The following is an 18491-nucleotide window of genomic DNA, read 5'->3' as shown; positions in this document are numbered from 1 at the left end:
CAAAATGAAGTACCAGAATTACTGTATTTTTCCAGTCTCCTATAGAGTTACTGAGTATGTCAAAAAACTCAGGTCTACCTACTCATGTAGTGGTCAATCCCATCGGCTAGTTGAAGACTACAACTCGAGGAGGAAGTTGAGAATGGTGGTTTGGAGGATAGCTGCATTTAGCTTTTCATGCACTCAAACTTCAAACTCCACAGCTGAGTAAATACAGAAAAATAACATTTCTTCTTAACCTTGAAATGGAGATCAACAATCTACTCTGAAAAATTTTGTTAAACCAGCTGTGATGGGCCGGGCGCGGTGGCTCAAGCCTGTAATCCCAGCACTTTGGGAGGCCGAGATGGGCGGATCACAAGGTCAGGAGATCGAGACCATCCTGGCTAAAACGGTGAAACCCCGTCTCTACTAAAAAATACAAACAACTAGCCGGGCGAGGTGGCGGGCGCCTGTAGTCCCAGCTATTCAGGAGGCTGAGCCAGGAGAATGGCATGAACCCGGGTGGCGGAGCTTGCAGTGAGCTGAGATCCAGCCACTGCACTCCAGCCTGGGGGACACAGCAAGACTCCGTCTCAAAAAAAAAAAAAAAAAAAAAAAAAAAAAAAAACTGTGATGACTGGTTATTTTTGGCTTCTGGTTTCACTAGCCCTCACTGGCTGCAGTTAAATCATGTGCTAAAAATCTTCAACACAGATAATAGCACATCAATTAGAAAAAATAGACTATCAAGGAGTTGGTCAGCTAAAAATTGCCAGAAGTGCAATAATCAAATATTCTACTATCAGTCCTTTCACAGTAACTGCAAAACATTAATACACAAAAATAGCCATTCCTTTTGTAGATTTGTAACACTTCAATTTTCTTAATTAACATGACATTTACATAAAAGTATCTAATTATTTTAAAGGCACTGTGGGCTAATTAAAAATGCACCATCCTTTTTTAACCAGCTTGTCAATTCCACTCTATCATAATCTGTACACTGTTTTCCTTTGCAGCATCTCACTTTTCCAAGCTCACAGTTCTAAAGGTAATTTTGGACAACAAATTAAAGAGCTGCAATTCTCTCCTCTCTGTAGAGATTCAGAATGTCTTTTCTTTTCCTCCTAAGCCTCCCTGGGCAGAGAGAGATTCAGGATATCTTATTAAGAATTTCTTGAAGAGGCTTCTTAAAAAAATAAAAAAGGACAAAATAAACCTCAACAAATCTATGCAATGGAGATAGTGAAATAAACTACACTGTTTCCTGATATGCCCATGTTTAGAATGTAAAATTATCTTCAAAAAATTCAAATAATGTATATTTCTTGAGCAGTAAAATATTCCTTCTTTAGCCTTCAATATAAACACAGAGATTTAAAATAGCAAAGAACTGATAGTATTTAATGAGTATCCAGTACATAGTAGAATGCACAAGAAAAGTCATCTCTTCAGAAAACCCTAATCTCCAACCTCACCCTAAACCTGGAATTCCTGAATTGTTTTAATCAGAAAGGACACACCTATCTGTCAATATAATTGAGTTTGAAAAGCACCATTGATTAAAAAAAGGATACATAAAGATATAGTGAATTGTAATCCAAGTTTACAGAAATTCTTCAACACAGATAATAGCCCTCTTATTTCTCCAAACGAAACTTCCAAATTAAACCATTTACAAAGCTTTTTACAGAATCTAAGTGTTAATCTCCCAGAGTTAGAAGTTCTAATCCTAACTCAGCACATGATCTTTCACACTATTTAGATCCAAATTAGTAATTTCTGAGAAGGGAATTTTCAAAGTGGGTCAGAAGTTGCAATTGGTAGCTTATCTATTTTGTTAATAAGGGCTTCTTTCTCAACAAAATCTTATTACCACTCCACCTTAACTCCCCTAAACAATTACAGGCATACCTCGGAGATACTATGGGTTTGGTTCCAGACCACCGCAATAAAGTAAATACAGCAATAAAGTTCAAGTTGCACAAATTTTTTGGCTTCTCAATGCATATATATGTTATTAGTTTATACTATGTTGTAGACTCTATTAAGTGTGCAACAGCATGATGTCTAAAAATGTACATACCTAAATTTAAAAAAACTCTATTTCTATAAAAAAAAAATGCTAATGATCATCTGAGTCTTCAGTGATTCATACTCTTCTTGCTAGTGAAGGATCTTACTTCAGTGTTGATGGCTGCTAACTGATCAGGTGGTGGTAGCTGCTGAAAAATGGGGTGGCTGCAGCAGTTTCTTAAAAAAAGAAAACGAGGCCAGGTACAGTGGCTCACATCTGTAATCCCAGCACTTTAGGAGGCCAAGGGAGGTGGATCACAAGGTCAAGAGATTGAGGACCATCCTGGCTAACACGGTGAAACCCCATCTCTACTAAAAATACAAAAAATTAGCTGGGTGTGGTGGCACGCACCTGTAGTCTCAGCTACTTGGGAGGCTGAGGCAGGAGAATGGCGTGAACCTGGGAGGTGGAGGTTGCAGTGAGCCGAGATTGTGCCACTACACTACAGGCTGGGCGACAGAGCGAGACTCTGTCTCAAAAAAACAAAACAAAACAAACAAAAAAACAACTCTGCCACATCAACTGACTCTTCCTTTTACAAAAGATTTCTCTGTAGTAATGCTGTTTGACAGCATTTTACCCACAGGCCTTCTTTCAAAATTGAAGTCAATCCTCTCAAACTCTGCTCTTGTTTTATCAACTAAGTTTATGTAATATTCTAGATCCTTTGTTGCCATTTCAATAATGTTCACAGCATCTTCACCAGGAGTAGATTCCATCTCAAGAAACCACTTTCCTTTGCTCAATCATACGAAGCAGCTCCTCGTCCATTAAAGTTTTATAACGAGATTGCAACAATTCAGTCACCTCATCAGGCTCCACTTTTAATTCTACTCCTCTTGTGATTTCCACCACATCTGCAATTATTTTCTCTGCCCAAGTCTTGAAACCCTCAAAATCATCCATGAGGGTTAGAATTAACTTCTTCCAAACTTCTGTTAATGTTGATATTTTGACCTTTTCCCATGAATCACAAATGGTCTTTATGGCATCTAGAATGGTGAGTCCTTTCCAGATGATCTTCCATTTACTTTGGCAGATCCATGAGAGGAATCAGTATCTATGGCAGCTATAGCCTTGTAAAATGTATTTCTTAGATAAGTATGACTTAAAAGTCAAAATGACTCCTTAATCCATGGGCTACAGAATCAATGCTGTGTTACCAGGCATGGAAACATAAATTTCCTTGTACCTCTCCATCAGAGCTCTTGGGTGACAAGGTGTATTGTCAATGAGCAGTAGTATTTTGAAAGGAGTATTTTTTTTTATCAGCAGTAGGTCTATACAGTAGGCTTAAAATATTCAGTGAATGATGCTATAAACAGATGTGCAGTCATCCAGGCTTTGTTGTTCCATTACAAAACACAGGCAGAGTGGATGCAGCAAAATTCTTAATGGACCTAGGATTTTCAGAAGGGTAAATAAGCATTGGCTTCCACTTAAAGTCACTATCTACATTAGCTCCTAAAAGAGGGTCATACTGTCCTTTGAAGCCAGGGACTGACTTTTCCTCCTGTAAGTCCTGGATGGCATCTTCTTCCAATAGAAGGTTATTTCGGCTATTTTGAAAATCTGCTGTTTAGTGTAGTCACTTTCATCAGCGATATTAGCTAGGTATTTTCGGTAACTTGCTACAGCTTTCTACATCAGCAACTGCTGCTTCACCTTGCACTTTTATGGAGATGGCTTCTTTTCTTAGCCTCATGAACCAATCTCTGCTAACTCCAAGCTTTTCTTCTGTAACTTCTTTACCAGCATAGCAGTCCTCAACTTTTCTGTCTTGAGAACTTTTAACACTTAAAAATTACTGAGGACACTAAAAAACTTTTGTTTATGTGGCTTATATCATTGGTATTTATCCTATATGAAATTATAACTTGACAAAAATTATGTTTTCATTTAAAATTAAAATAATTACACTTCAACATAAAAACTTTTTCTTTTTTGAAAAATAACTGCAACTTAAAAAATAGTGAGAGTGGCCTGGCTTAAAGGAAGATACTTGGATTTTCATGTCTATATCTGTATTTAATCTGTTTATATGAATACGAAGAAAGCCCACTACTACATAAATATGTAGTTGGAAAAGGAAAGATCTCATGGATGCCCTGAGAGGGACCTGGGGACCTCTATAGGTCTCTGGACCACATTTCAGAACCACTGGTACAGAACCAGTGAATCTAAAGGTTAATATAAGATCCAATTTCCCCATACTCCTTACATGCCAACTGACTTATTTCTAGTCTTGCAGAAATCAACTGATGTACTAAGTGTAAATAACAGTAAAAGGGTTTCCCAGTCTCAACAAAATGTGAATATTTAAGTAAATAAAAGCAAGGGATAGTGGAATAAACTAGTCAAAATTTCAAACCAAGACATTCCATTTCTGCTATGTATATAAGAAGAGTAAAAACATGTTTCATGGAACCCTCAAAGGATTCTGGGCCAGCAGTTACATATGTTCCATTTTAATTTTTCAGATGTAATCTCTCACTTAGAATCCTATACCTTTCCATATGTTAAGATGCGGACAAACGCTTACCACCGATACTTCAAAATGTGATAAAGCCCAACAGCAATTAACAGTGACATTCTAAGACATCATCACCCTCTTGGGGATAAAAATAGAATAATCCCCATTTTGTTAGAGGTCAAAATACCACCTGGCTAATAAAATCATTACTAATTTTAGACATTGTTTTGTTTTTCTCTTGTGACAAAGCATATTTAATATGAACACAAAATCAGGGGCTGTCACCTCTCCAATTTAGGCTTCACTTCTGACTATTTACAGGCTTAACTAAGGCCCAACTCCAATTTCTACATTTGCATCATTTGCATTTTACCATCAACACAACCATGATTCTCATAACATTAATGGAGACACCACTCAGCACTGGAAGAGATTTTTTTTCTTTGTTTTTTCAAACACAGTTCAGCTAGCAAGAGTATTCTCATAAATCTCAGCCTGCAGCAGCTACTGAAAGAAGGCTGCAATGCTTTCTTTAGAAAGGGAAATGACTGGTGCATGTTCTTCCTAAGAGGCTTTAGAAAAAAAAAAAAAAAAAGACGTCTATTCAGGCCACAGGTACTGTTCCATGGACTTGTAAAAACAACTTGGAACACAGGTGCCCTTCTCCTCTGCCTCTCTGCTGAGCCTCTCCCATAGTTAGCTGTACCACAGCTGGAACATGATGAGTGACACTAAATGGAAATTACCTTAGTCCAACCGTCTTGCTTTACAGACAGAAGTGAACACTGTCAGGTCTCAATAATAGGATCTCTCTTTGCAACTAATAGTTGAAAATGTCACAATTTCAATTGCGTAGTGAAGGGGTTATACTGATATTTTAGAATTTTAAAAATTCCTCACTAAGGTGGCATCCTATTGTTTTTATTAAATCTATAATCATCTTTTTGATGGATCAAAAAGTGAGATGGTTTATAAAGTAACAGAGGCCATGAATACAAAATGTACAGTTACATAGTCATTTTTTGGCATTGGCAGCTCTGAATTTTCAGAAAGAAGTTCACAAGCACAATTAAAATATATTTATGTAAGCTTAAAATGGCTGCTTCAACACATTCACATAAATGTCATTTTTTTTTCCAGCCAAACATTTTTGTCATAAATAAAGCTTAGATTTAATTTAAAATCAGCACAGTGTCACATACTACTTGTAACTAGACAAAATAAAAATATGACAAGTGCAAGAGCTAAAGCTGTGTGAAGTGTGGTTGTTTACCATGACCTTTACTTTCACAGAGAAGGACAGAGCATTTAATTTAATAAGAACATTTAAAGAAATTCATATTGGGTGCAGGGGGGCCAGTGATGATGTTGCTTCAAAACCTAGTTTGAGTATCAGTAACTGTATAATCTCACATGTGACTGAGGTAATCTTTTGGGAAACTAACCTTTTAGATTTGCAGATTTCTTAAGGGACCTTTGAAAATAAATATTAAAAGCTTGCTAGTATTCTGTCTTGCAAAGGGGAATCTTGAAGAGGGAAATTTAGGTGATAAATACCAACAAGCAAAAATGGTTATTTTACAACAGGCAAGTGCCTATTTGTACAGAAGAAAGAGACAGAGAGACAGAGAGAGAGAGAGAGAGAGAGAGAGAGAGAAACAGAAAAGACTCCCATTATTCCAAAAGTCTGAGATGAATTGTTACCACCACAAAGCATCCAAATTTTCAAAATTTGGTAGGGATACTGCCTTTTTTGAGTTGCTTTGTCTTGCGGTTATTGTATGGCACAGAAAATTATAAAAGAATATAAAATTATAAAAGAATATTCAAAAATCAGGCACAGGCAATGAGAGGCCCCTTCTTTAATGTATCAAAACACATAAACTAGGTTTCTAAAAGTAAGAAAAATTAAAAACAAAGATTTTCCTAAATATTTAAATCAGTAACCATTTATTGAGTACTATGCTAGCAGTGTGCTAGGTGTTCTGAGACAGAGCAAAGTAGCATAAAATAAAGACTGCTAATTTGGTGCTTAGTCTCTAAACTTGTGCAGAGATGACATTGTCTTATCAAGAACACAGAAGAAGATTTGAATAAATGAAGACAAACTATATTCCTTTATGAGAAGACCCAAAAGTGTATCAAAATGTCAATTATTCTTAAATAAATCTATATATTCAATATAATCCAAATCAGAAGATACTGATACATACTATAAAGCTATATTTCAGTTTCAGAAATATACAGGTTGACCAATAAAACAAAATAAAGAGCCTAGGAACAGATGTATGTTTATGTAATAGTATTAGCATTTTAAACCAGGACTACTCAATGAATGGTTTTTGCATAACTGGTTATCCACTTGGAAAAAAAATAATAAAGGTAAATCTCTATGCCTTAAATACAAAATAAATCCCAGATGGGCTCAAGAGCTAACGACAGAAAAAGATAAACTATGAAAGTATTTAAACACATATAGAAAAATATTTTTATAACTATGATTCAGACAGCCTTCTAAGAAAGACAGAAAGCTAGAAGACAAAAGACCAACAGATTTAAATTAAAATTTTAAAAATTTTCATGAATACAAGGCACCTAAATGAAAATTAAAAGCCAAGTAACATACCAAAAGAAACTGGCAATATATGTAACAAATACTCATCCAGAATTTGTTACATATTTTAAAAAATAAAGAATTAGTACAAATCAGTAAGAAAAAAATAGCTAATAAAAAATAAATAAGCAAAGAACAACACTGATAGGCCAATCACTGGAGACTTATCAATTGCTAACAAACATATAAAACAATGCTCAATCTCACCACCAGGAGATGTCTGGAAAACACAAGTTAAAATGAGCTATTCTTTTGCCCAACTTACCAAAATAAATAAATAAAAAGGAACAAACAAACAAAGATAACAATCCACCTAATGTTGGTAATGCTGTGGTAAACAATCACTCTCAAACATCATTCTTAGGAATAGAAAGTCATACAGTCATTTTGGAGGTTAATATTGCCATGCAAATCGAAATTTTAAATATACATATTCTCTGACTTGTTAGTTCCTCTTCTATGTATTTATCATGGGAAAATAACATATGCACCATTAGCCATGTACAAAAATGTTTACTTGACATGGCTTATAATAGTGAAATATTAAAAACAGCCTCCAGAGGAGAGAGTAGAGAAAAGGATGATAAGGGCACTATGGAATATTATGCAGAAGTAAGGCAGATCTCCATGCGTAGACTTGGAAAGATCTCTGAAATATGTTAAGTTAAAAAGCAAGTTAGAAAACAATATATATAGTATGCTCTCATTTATATAAAAATAAAATCTTTTTTTTTTTTTTTTTTTGAGACGGTTTCATTCTTGTTGCCCAGGCTGGAGTGGAGTGGCACGATCTCAGCTCACTGCAACCTTCACCTGCCGGGTTCAAGTGATTCTCCTGCCTCAGCCTCCCGAGTAGCTGGAATTATAGGCACCTGCCACCACAGCAGGCTAATTTTTGTATTTTTAGTAGAGGCGGGGTTTCACCATGTTGACCAGGTTAGTCTTGAACTCCTGACCTGGTGACCCACCCGCCTCAGCCTCCCAAAGTGCTAGGATTACAGGCGCAAGCCACCGCGCTCGGCCAAAATAAAATATTGTATGTAAACATGTACACAGCTGCATAGAAAAAATACAACCCAAAATGAAAAAACAGTGGTTATTCCTGTAAAAAGTAGGAATTGGGTGGTGGTGATTGATGGTGGTGACGTTAGAATATTTTCATATTCTAGTCTATCTAAACCTGTGTCTTTGTCATTCAAAAACTGAGAATGTAGTCATGCTTTACTTGCATACTTAAAAATAGGACTAAAAGTTATGAAAAAGAAAAGCAAGCCAGAAAATGAGTAACTTAAAAATCATGGTTTTGCTTTAATCTGGTTCGTATTTTGACTACAAATGGAAGGTCAGATGACACTACCAGTACTTAAACAAGTTCCTACCCGACTGACATTATGGAACAGAAAGAATTTCTATAAGAAAACACTTCTGAACTGCTCAAGTCCTGTATTTTGACAGAGATTAACTTAATGATCTCACACAATGATTTCTGATAAATTATGGCTCTCCAAAAGAGCATATAACTGTACATTATCATACTGTACTGCAAAGTATCAATCTTTTCAGAACACAGCCCTAATGAAAGCAGCATGCTTTGCAGAACCAGTTTCAGGATAAATAAATAAATGCACTGGGAAAAACAACACCGTTAAATTAAAATCAAAAGAGACATTTAAAGTTTGGGCATTCTTCATTATGGGAAAGAATCTTCCACTTTGAGACTATTATATATCAGAAAAACTCCATCTGTTGTATAATTATCTCTGATAAACGGCCTGATGCTTTGAGCTTCATTAGAGAAAAGGGAAGAGAAAGACACACACAGAGAGAACTGTAAATAAATCTCCCCACCATATTTCACTTAAAACCAGCCCAGCAGGAAGTCATAAAATATTTTTTAATAGGCAATATTTTCTAAATGCTTTACTAGAAGAAACCAGCCTGTTTTACCCAATATCTGGCCTCCTGAAGTAGGCATAGTCTAAAAAAGGGAACACTGGTTTCATTTAGAGATTATTAGAAATTTAATTGGTAAAAACAAACAAATCAGAAGTTTAGCCACTTGGTGGCAGTGATACTAAATTTCCAGGGAACAGATTAAGGCTTGTCAGACAGAAATGAAGATATGTAGCCAATGACACCCAATGGATGTTCAAAGACCCAGGGGCAGTCTAGCAAGGACATCTGTTAAAAGGCACTACCATTTTTTAAAAATCCCTGAGGGAGCTACGATATCACCAGAAACCAGTTTCCAAGGAAACGATGGAAATCTCTGTTCAACCAAATTAATTTAACCAGAGGTGGAGTATGTTCTCAAATTTCTATTTTGGGAATCAGTGTCACATTAAAGGAAAATCCAGTCAGCACCTGGAAATGAAGCTTTAGTCATTAAAAATCCTCACTAACATGCCAGTTAATATGGTTCTCACTTTTTCTGTATATTTTATTTTGCTACAACAAAAGTGTGTCTCGGGTGGATGCAGTAGAGAAGAGTAGGAAAAAAACCAGAGTCCCGTATTATAGATCCAAAAGGCCCAGAGCTGAGTTGTGGCCCTGTCTTGGGACTTCAGGAGGGTCACTATCTAAACCTCCCCTTTTCATCTACAGAATAGGAAGGAGAATATTTGCCTTACCTATGCTGCACACTGTCAAGATGATCCTAGGAACATGTGTATCAAAGTACTCCGTAAAACAGGGGTTTACAAACTTTTTCTGTAATAGGCCATTGAGTCTCCACAGCAACTAGCCAATTTTGCTATTGTAGCACAGAAGCAGCCACAGACAATAAATTAACAAATGAGTGGGGTTGTGTTCCAATCAAACTTTACCTATAAACACTGAATTTGGAATTTCATGTAATTTCCACATTTCACAAAATATTATTTGATTTTTTTCAGTTGTTTAAAAGTGTAAAAATCATTCTCAGCTTGTGGGCAGCATAAAAACAGGTGACAGGCTGGATTTGGCCTGTTGGCTATAGTTTGTCAACCCCTGTTGTAAACTAGTTTTCATGTAAGAGCTGTTTGCTATTTAATTCTTAGTATGTGCCTCCACAGAGCTCAGAAGACTGCTTTGTATGAGATAGGTACTCTCTAACTGCTAGTTTAGAATATCGGACTGTTTGAAAACAAGTCCATTTCTTGCCATTAGTCTTCCCTAGCAACAGGTATCAGTTCTCTTCCTCTCCTGCCTAGAAAGAAATAGATCAGCCATGACCCCTCCAACACCTCCATTTCCATCCATTATACTAGTGGGATTGGGAAGAAAAATCCAAAAACTCAGGTAGACATGTACATTATAAGGTTCCCAAACAGGTCATAAATAGGGATGGCTCAAGCCTTTAAAAGCGTAACAACAGAAAAGCTGACTTGTATAAAGAGATGAGGGCATTTCCTCATCTTGTGAGAAGTCATCTGTCTGTACTTAAGAACAACAAAACAACAACTGATTCCAGTGTTCTAACTACAACCTGGCACTATCCTTTCTCTCTGCAAAAGTTAGGTCAAAAAACATAACTACAAACCACACTTATTCTCCCTTAGAAAAAAAACTGGAAACTGGAAGAACAGTAAATAGGCAGTGGCAAAAGCAGAAAGAAATGTTTTCTTCTTTTTAAGAGTTTGTCCAACACACCTTCCACTGTATAGCCTAATTTGCATGCAATGTCCTTTAACCATGAATCATGATAGAGAATGGCAGCTATGGTGTGGTGGCAGAGAGTCAGGCCCTTGGAGCCAGAATGCTCTGTGATCTTGGGCAAGATAATCATCCTGTGCCTCCATCTTCACACCTGTGAAATAGATACAATAGGAGTACCTGCCTTACAGGGTAATTACGAAGATGAAGTCGGTTAATACAGTTGATCCTTGAACAAGACCAATTTGAACTGTGTGGGTCCACTTAGACACACATTTTTTTTCAACCAAATACAGATGGAAAATACAGTATTGCCCACATATATGGAGGGCCAACTTTTCATGTAAGTGGGTTCCACAGGGCTGACTGTGAGACGTGAGTATGCGCCGAATCCCCTGTGTATAATGAGGGATGACTGTGCATATAAAGTACTTGGAACAGTGCCTGGTACTAAGTATACTTGTTGTGAGCTATTATATTATAGCATTTAAATGCTGTAACAAGTCCTTTAGTCACTATTTGAATTTTGTTTACATTATTTTTGGAAAAGGCTTCCAATGGCTAAGCTCCATGCACTCTTCTGCAGACACACACAGTTTGGGACAGGGAGACATATGTTTATGTTCAGATAGAGAAATATCACTTAGAGCTTTTGGATATCTGCTTTATTTATCTGCAGGGAAGTGTATTAAGAAATTCTTTTGGGTAAAAATTAGTCCTGTTTCTAAGTTTTACATACCAATAGTTATTGCTCTATCTGCAGTCTTTTCAAAAGAAAATGTATCCAGACTCTCACTACCTTCTGTTGATATGTTCATAGTTCAAGTTCATGTTGATAGTAAGAAGGTGAAAATAGATTTAAGCAATATCCATTTTCTTGTATATTAGGGGGAAAAAAAACCCTTTCACAAGCCCCCAACAAAATGTAGCACTTCTAGCTCTATGCAATAACAATGGATCCATAACTACTCAATAGTTTACAAATTTCATGGTACTTGGATCTAGCATCCCAAATCCATTTTCCAACAACTGCTACATGTTACTTCTCCACATCTCTTTAGGGGAAGCTAAGAAGAAATCCACAGATGAAATTCTGGTCCCTTGAGGATACTAAAATATCAACATAGGCAATCTCCTGCTGCCTCTTCCACCATCCTTTGCCACCTTGGCAGATCACAGCTAAAAAAATTTGCAAGACGTAGATGGATCAGGCTGTCTAGTGTCTCACCTGGGTCTTCACTGCTATTAGGCAATCACTTTAACTCCCACTGATTTTTAAACCATCCACCCTGACAGCTCTTAACAAACCCAGGGTACTTTTCTTACCCCATATTCTCAACCCCCAAATCTGGCACACATCTCCTCACACTAGCACAGCTGCTTTCAACCTAGGTGAGGGAGCAAAGCTGACCTGAAAAAGCTTTGCAAATGACATGCCTGTTAACCACTACTTGCTAATTCCTCCCTTCCACCCCAAAATTCCTATGCACTTGTTTGGGAGAATAAACCAGACTCCCAGGGACAGACATATGTAGTCAAAAAGGTGACCTCCTTGTGTATTAAGACTAATCTTATTCATTTCTATACTCAGCACTTAACTTAGTGTCTAACATATAGCAGGCACTCAGCAAAGATTGCTAAATGAATATACAAACCACTGAAACCGTTTATTAAATAGTTTATTTAGGTAATCCATCTTATGATCACTAAATCCAAGTGCCTCTTTGTCAGTTTACAGCCTCAGTAGCATTTTCATAATATTGTGACAATATCTTATAGTGACTGAAAACATAGGCTCTGGATCCAAATTCGTGTGTTACAGCATGGGCTTCACTGCCTTGCAATAGCTCTATAACTTTGGGGAGAAAGTTAATGAACCTCTCTAAGCTTTAGTGTCCTCATCTATAAAAACAAGTATAATAAAAGCACCTACCCTAATAGGCTGTATTGAAAATTAAATGTTACCGCATCTAAAGAATTTTGAAGACTGTCTAGAATATAGCAAATGTTTCATAAATATGAGCTAATATTACTATTATCTAAACTGAAATTTGTTCCTTGGCTTTTGTGACCTTGCCCACTATCATTCTCCTCCTGACTTCTTCAGTTGCCTCCTCTATCCTTTTTGCTCCTTAAGTGCAGAAATTTCACTCACAGGTCTATTCTCACTGCTTTTCTTCTTTTTTTTTTTTTTGAGACAGAGTCTCACTCTGTCGCCAGGCTGGACTGCAGTGGCGTGATCTCGGCTCACTGCAACTTCACCTCCTAGGTTCAAGCAATTTCCCTGTCTCAGCCTCCCGAGTAGCTGGGACTACAGGCGCATGCCACCATGTTCAGTTAATTTTTGTATTTTTTGTAGAGATAGGGTTTCACCATGTTGGCCAGGATGGTCTTGATCTCTTGACCTTGTGATCCGCCTGCCTCAGCCTCCCAAAATGCTGGGATTACAGGCATGAGCCACCGTGCCCAGCCCTCCCTGCTTTTCTTTATTCTCACCCTTGGCAAACTCATTTAACACCTATGGCTTAAACTATCATCTCCATGTGGATAAAGCCAATCTTGACTTCTCTCCTCTGAGCTCCAACTCAACCTGCCTAGCTGCATACAATACAAACTTAAGTCATCACCATATCTCCAATTGGCAAATCTCATTTCCCTAGATCTGTAGAAACTTGAGGAATTAGGAAAGAGATTAGCTTCAGAGAGTATAAGTCTAAGAGAAACATACAATGGTTCAAAGCAATGATGTCACCAAAAAGAGAGAAAGGAAATGAAGCTAGTAGAACTAGACATCCTTAATCAGGCTGAAGGTATTCATATTTAGAAAAAAAAAAACCATAGCAGTCTACAGTGGCCGAAACTGGCTAGTAACTTTTGCTTATGATGTGGATTTCCACATATCTTAATGACAGGAAGAGAAAGCATCCCTCTTGCCCACACAAATACTATTCTCTGTGACAGTTGTGTTTCACATTGTGAATTAACTGATTAAAAGTATGAACTCTGAAGCCAAATGCCAAAATTTTTGAATCCTGGTTCTGGTATCTACTAGTTTGTGACCACAGTCAAATTATTTAATCTTTTTGTGTCTAATTCCTCATCTATGGAATGAGTATAATGACAGTATCTACCTCATTGGGTTATCACGAGAAACAATGAGAAAATATGCACGTAGAATAATGGCTCATATATAAAGTGCTCAATAAATAGTAGCTGCTGTTATCTCAGCCTCACATGCATTTTGGCGGCTTGAATTGGTTTGTGATGGCCTGATCCTGGTATGCACGAATCCAATCCAGTTTCCATCAGATGAGATCCTGACCAACCTTTTCCTTAGACCAGGGGTTCTTAACCCAAGGGCCATAATAAGCTGTAGAGAAATTCTATGCAAAATTGGGTATAAATGGATGGTGTATATTTTTCTAAGACAAGGGGCCGTAGCTGTCATCAGCTCCTCAATGAGTACATGCCCTTGAACAGATTTTTGAAAACAAAACAAAATCTACTGCCTTAGCATGACCACTACCATTTTCCCCATTTTTTTTTTTCTCCTCTTACATGATTTCTACACCTGCTTTGGCCTCTATTCAATAATTTATAACATTTTAAAAATTCTCTCTTTGCAATGTTATTCCTGTTTAATCCTTTCCACTTTCAATACAACCAAGGTTACTTCTCCAAAGGACTGTAATAATATCACTTCCTCTGCTCAAAAATATGGCTACTGTCTCAAGTCCAAATAGCTTAGCTGGACATTTAAGCCTCTATGTCTTGGCCACGACTTACCCTTCTAGCCTTGTCCTTCATTCTCTTCCATAAATGGCACTAAGACAGTCATTTGCCATTGAGAAACTTCATGCAGCTTTCCTTCCACAGCTCATTCTACTCTGTCTAGTATGTCTCTTCACCACCTTCTATCCATCTTTACCACTTCCTCAGTAAGTCAATGTCCTTCAACAGTTGCTGTCTTTAATATATAAGGACCAACATGGGTGTATGCAAACATGTATCAGGGTTTGTCAAACTCAGCATTACTGGCATTGTGAGCTGAATGATTTTTTGTTGCAGAGGACTGTCCTATATCATGTAGGACATTTAGCAGCATCCCTGGCCTCCAGACACTATCAAATGTTCTGGGGCTGTGGGGTGGGAGATCATTCCTGGTTGATAACCACCGATAAACTATAACAAATATATTTAATTTCCCCTTCAAATTCTTTGAGGACAAGGACTATGACCTTGCTTATTTTATATTCTCAATATTACCAAATACAGTAGTTTATGATAGATTTAGATATTTGTTTTCTGCTAACCTTTCCAAAGTTAGTATACAGAACACAGAACGTTCTAACCTACTGTGTTTGTAGATATTCATGAAACTTGAAATACTAAATTTCAACTTAGCTTTTATTTATTTATTTATTTTTAGAGAGAGAAAAAAAAAAAAGACCAGGTCTCACAAAGCTGCAGTGTAATGGTGAGACCATAGTCAGTCCACTGTAACCCCGAACTCTTGGGCTCAAGAGATCCTCCTGCCTCAGCTTCCTAAGCAGCTGGGACCATAACACACACCACCACACCTGGCTAATTTTTTTGAGGGGGTAGAGAAAAGAGTCTCACCATGTTGTCTAGGCTGGTCTCAAACTCCTGGCCTCAAGCAATCCTCCTGCCTTGGCCAAGCAGAGCTTTTAAAAGGCAAAAATTGCTATGTCATAATATCCCTATAATTTTCAACAAATACTATCAGTTATAGTTGTGCCCTAAAAGAGATGTATGTTTCACGTACCACCAAGGATGGGGGATGGAGGGAAAGAGATGTTATGTTATGACATTATAAAAATTAAGTAGACAATGGGCTGGGCATGGTGGCTCACGCCTGTAATCCCAGCACTTTGGGAGACCGAGGCGGGTAGATCATTTGAGGTCAGGAGTTCGAGACCAGCTTGGCCAACATGGCGAGATCCTGTCTCTACTAAAAATATAAAAATTAGCCAGGCATGGTGGCAGGCACCTGTAATCCCAGCTACTCAGGAGGCTGAGGCAGGAGAATCACTTGAACCCAGGAGCTAGAGTTGCCGTCAGTTGAGATGACACCACTGCACTCCAGCCTGGGCAACAGAGTGAGTACCTCAAGGAAAAAAAAAAAAAAATTAAGTAGACAGTGAACTTCTATATCACCTGCAAAATAGCATTCCAACACTGAAGACTTACAGAAGAGTAATACCATCTCCTTCTTCCTTTAAATATCCTATGTCCTATGAAGTATAGTGTTTTCTCAGTTAAATGCTTAGAAACAGTCAAGGTCCAGTTAGTGACAAGAGGTAAAGTTTCAATCTAAGGCTCCTAAATTAGGGTTTTAGGGTTAGAATCCCTGACTGGTCCCTTGCTGCACATTAGAAATCCTCTGCAGAGTTAAAAATAACAGATCCCTGGGTCTCCCTCCAGATGAATTAAATGAGAATGAGGGAATGATGCTAAAGATTAAAATTGTTTTAAAAACCTCCAGTGGATTCTAATGTGCAGACATAGGTGAGAGCCACTGCTCTCTAGACTGGTTCAAAACTTCATGTACTTTGACAGCATAAAAGGTTATTTCTTCAGGAATGGCTGAAACTTACTCTCTAACTTGCTGAGCTTGGGCCTTGTATGTGAACACTTATCTTGAATTAAAAGAAGTGCTGTTTTTTCTGGGGTTAGGCATTACCAAGATGCTCATCTAAGGTTCTTAAGCTGCCCTCTCTACCACCCCTAAGAAGCCAGGCACTTACACTCCTCTTTACTCGGTGAAGTTACATTCAGTTCTGTCGGAAGCGGCTGCTGGCTGGGACTAAGAGTTGGCGTGGTTATCGAGGTATTGTTGTTGTCACTGGTGGTCTCTTCGGAAAACAAATCTGATTGGCTGTTACTTGTACTTGGAGCGGAATCATCGTCTGGTTGTTTCTTTTGAAAATCTGAAGAAAAATAGAAAATGAGCTTAATTAAGGAGCTCACAGTCTCTGAGGATTAGAAAACAATGGAAGTTGGTACAAAAATTAAATGCAACAACAGCAATAATAAAGACTGATCTGGGTGATTAAAAAACCATGGGAGTAAAACACTGGTCAAAAACGTTTAAGATTAGTGGAAGGTGACTACAGTTAAAAGTTTTCCAAGGTCCCTTATTATTTAGAAGAATGCAAACATACTGATTTTAACGTTCTGTGCAAAGCCAAAGATGCATGTTAAATATTTAAGAGTAATCAGAAGGAAAAAGGGAATAAACAACAGTTTTTCAAACTTTTTAGAAGGAAAGGTCATGAAAAAGGTAGCAAACAGCAGAGTAAACAGAAAACACATAACAAGATGGTAGAAATAAGTATAAATATGTCAGTAATGGTAATAAACAGACTGAACTTTTCAGCTAAAAGAATATTTGGACTAAAGTCCAGTTATATTCAATTTATAAGGAACATACTAAAAACACAAATATGAGAGGATAAACAAAATGTTAAAGTATAGTTAGTCCTCGAACGTCATGGGTTTGAACCGTGTGGGTCCACTTATATGCGGATTTTTTTCAACCAAATGCAGATCAAAAATACAATGTTCACAGGATGCAAAAATCATACACGGAAGGCCTACTTTCCATATACCATGGTTCTGCAGTGCAGACTGATGAACCTGAGTATGCACAGATTTTGGTATATGCAAGGGAGTCCTGTAGCCAATCCCCCAAGTATAACACAATTGTATATATATAAAAAAATGTACCTGGCAAAAAAAATAAGTGAACACACAGGGCACAGTAGCTCACACCTATAATCCTAGCATTTCTGAAGACTGCAGTGGGAGGACTACTTGAGGCCTGAAGTTTGAGACGAGCGTGAGCAACATAGCAAGACCTCATCTCTAAAAAAGTTTTAAAAAATTAGCTGAGGGTGGTGGCGCACACCTGTAGTCTCAGCTACTTGGTGGTATCTCTTGAGTCCAAGAAAGAAAGAGGAAAGGGAAGGGGAAAAGGCAGGAGAAGGGGAATGGAAAGGGGAAGGGGAAGGGAGGAAAAGACAGGACAGGACAGGACAGGACAAGACAGGAACAGAGAAAGGAGAGGGAGAGGAGAAAAAGAAGGGGAGGGGGAGAGAGAGAGGAGAGGAGGAAAAAAAATGAAGAAAGGAAAAGGAAAGGAAAAGAAAAACGGGAGGGGAGGGGATGAACAGAAAACTAGTATGGCTACAGTACTGTCAGAATATGTAGACTTTAAGTCAAAAGCATTATTAGGGGTGAAGAGGATCATTATAAAATAGTAAGAGAGTCTTCTCCAAAGCCACAAAATACTGCCCTCCCTTAGTATACAAGGGGGATTGGTTTCAGAGCTCCCGCATATACTCAGGTTCCACAGTCAGCCCTACTGAACCAACGTATATTAAATACTGGTCCTCCATATGCACAGGTTTAGCATCCCATATTTTCTTTTTTTTTTTTTTTTTTTTTTTTTTTTGTTAAATACTGGTCCTCCATCTCCCCGGGTTGAGCATCCCATATTTTCAATCCGGGTTTGGTTGAAAAGCTTCATATAAGCAGGCATACAAAGTTCAAACTCATTTTGTTCCAGGGCCAACTGTACTTAAAGTAAAAATGGTTATATTCACAAGAAACTGACAAATTTCCTACAGGGGAAGATTTTAATATAACTCTCACACAAAATAATTAATAAGCATACAAAGACCAAGTAT

The 18491-nt window shown here is 37.6% G+C and overlaps 1 protein-coding gene across 3 annotated transcripts in view; it reads right to left on the bottom strand.

Annotated features, from left to right (window-relative positions):
• Nucleotides 1–18491, bottom strand: part of ZFAND3 (zinc finger AN1-type containing 3) — a 348445-nt gene that overhangs the window by 97023 nt on the left and 232931 nt on the right. For all 3 annotated transcript variants that reach the window (XM_031667679.1, XM_017957430.3, XM_017957429.3), the window contains exon 3: nt 16548–16730. In XM_031667679.1, the coding sequence (XP_031523539.1) occupies nt 16548–16730 (183 nt within the window). The remainder of the gene's footprint in view (nt 1–16547; nt 16731–18491) is intronic.

Source organism: Papio anubis, chromosome 6, assembly GCF_008728515.1.
Source record: "Papio anubis isolate 15944 chromosome 6, Panubis1.0, whole genome shotgun sequence".
Taxonomy (NCBI): domain Eukaryota; kingdom Metazoa; phylum Chordata; class Mammalia; order Primates; family Cercopithecidae; genus Papio; species Papio anubis.
Note: the sequence above shows the minus strand (reverse complement) of the source record. Positions and strands in the feature narration are given on the sequence as shown.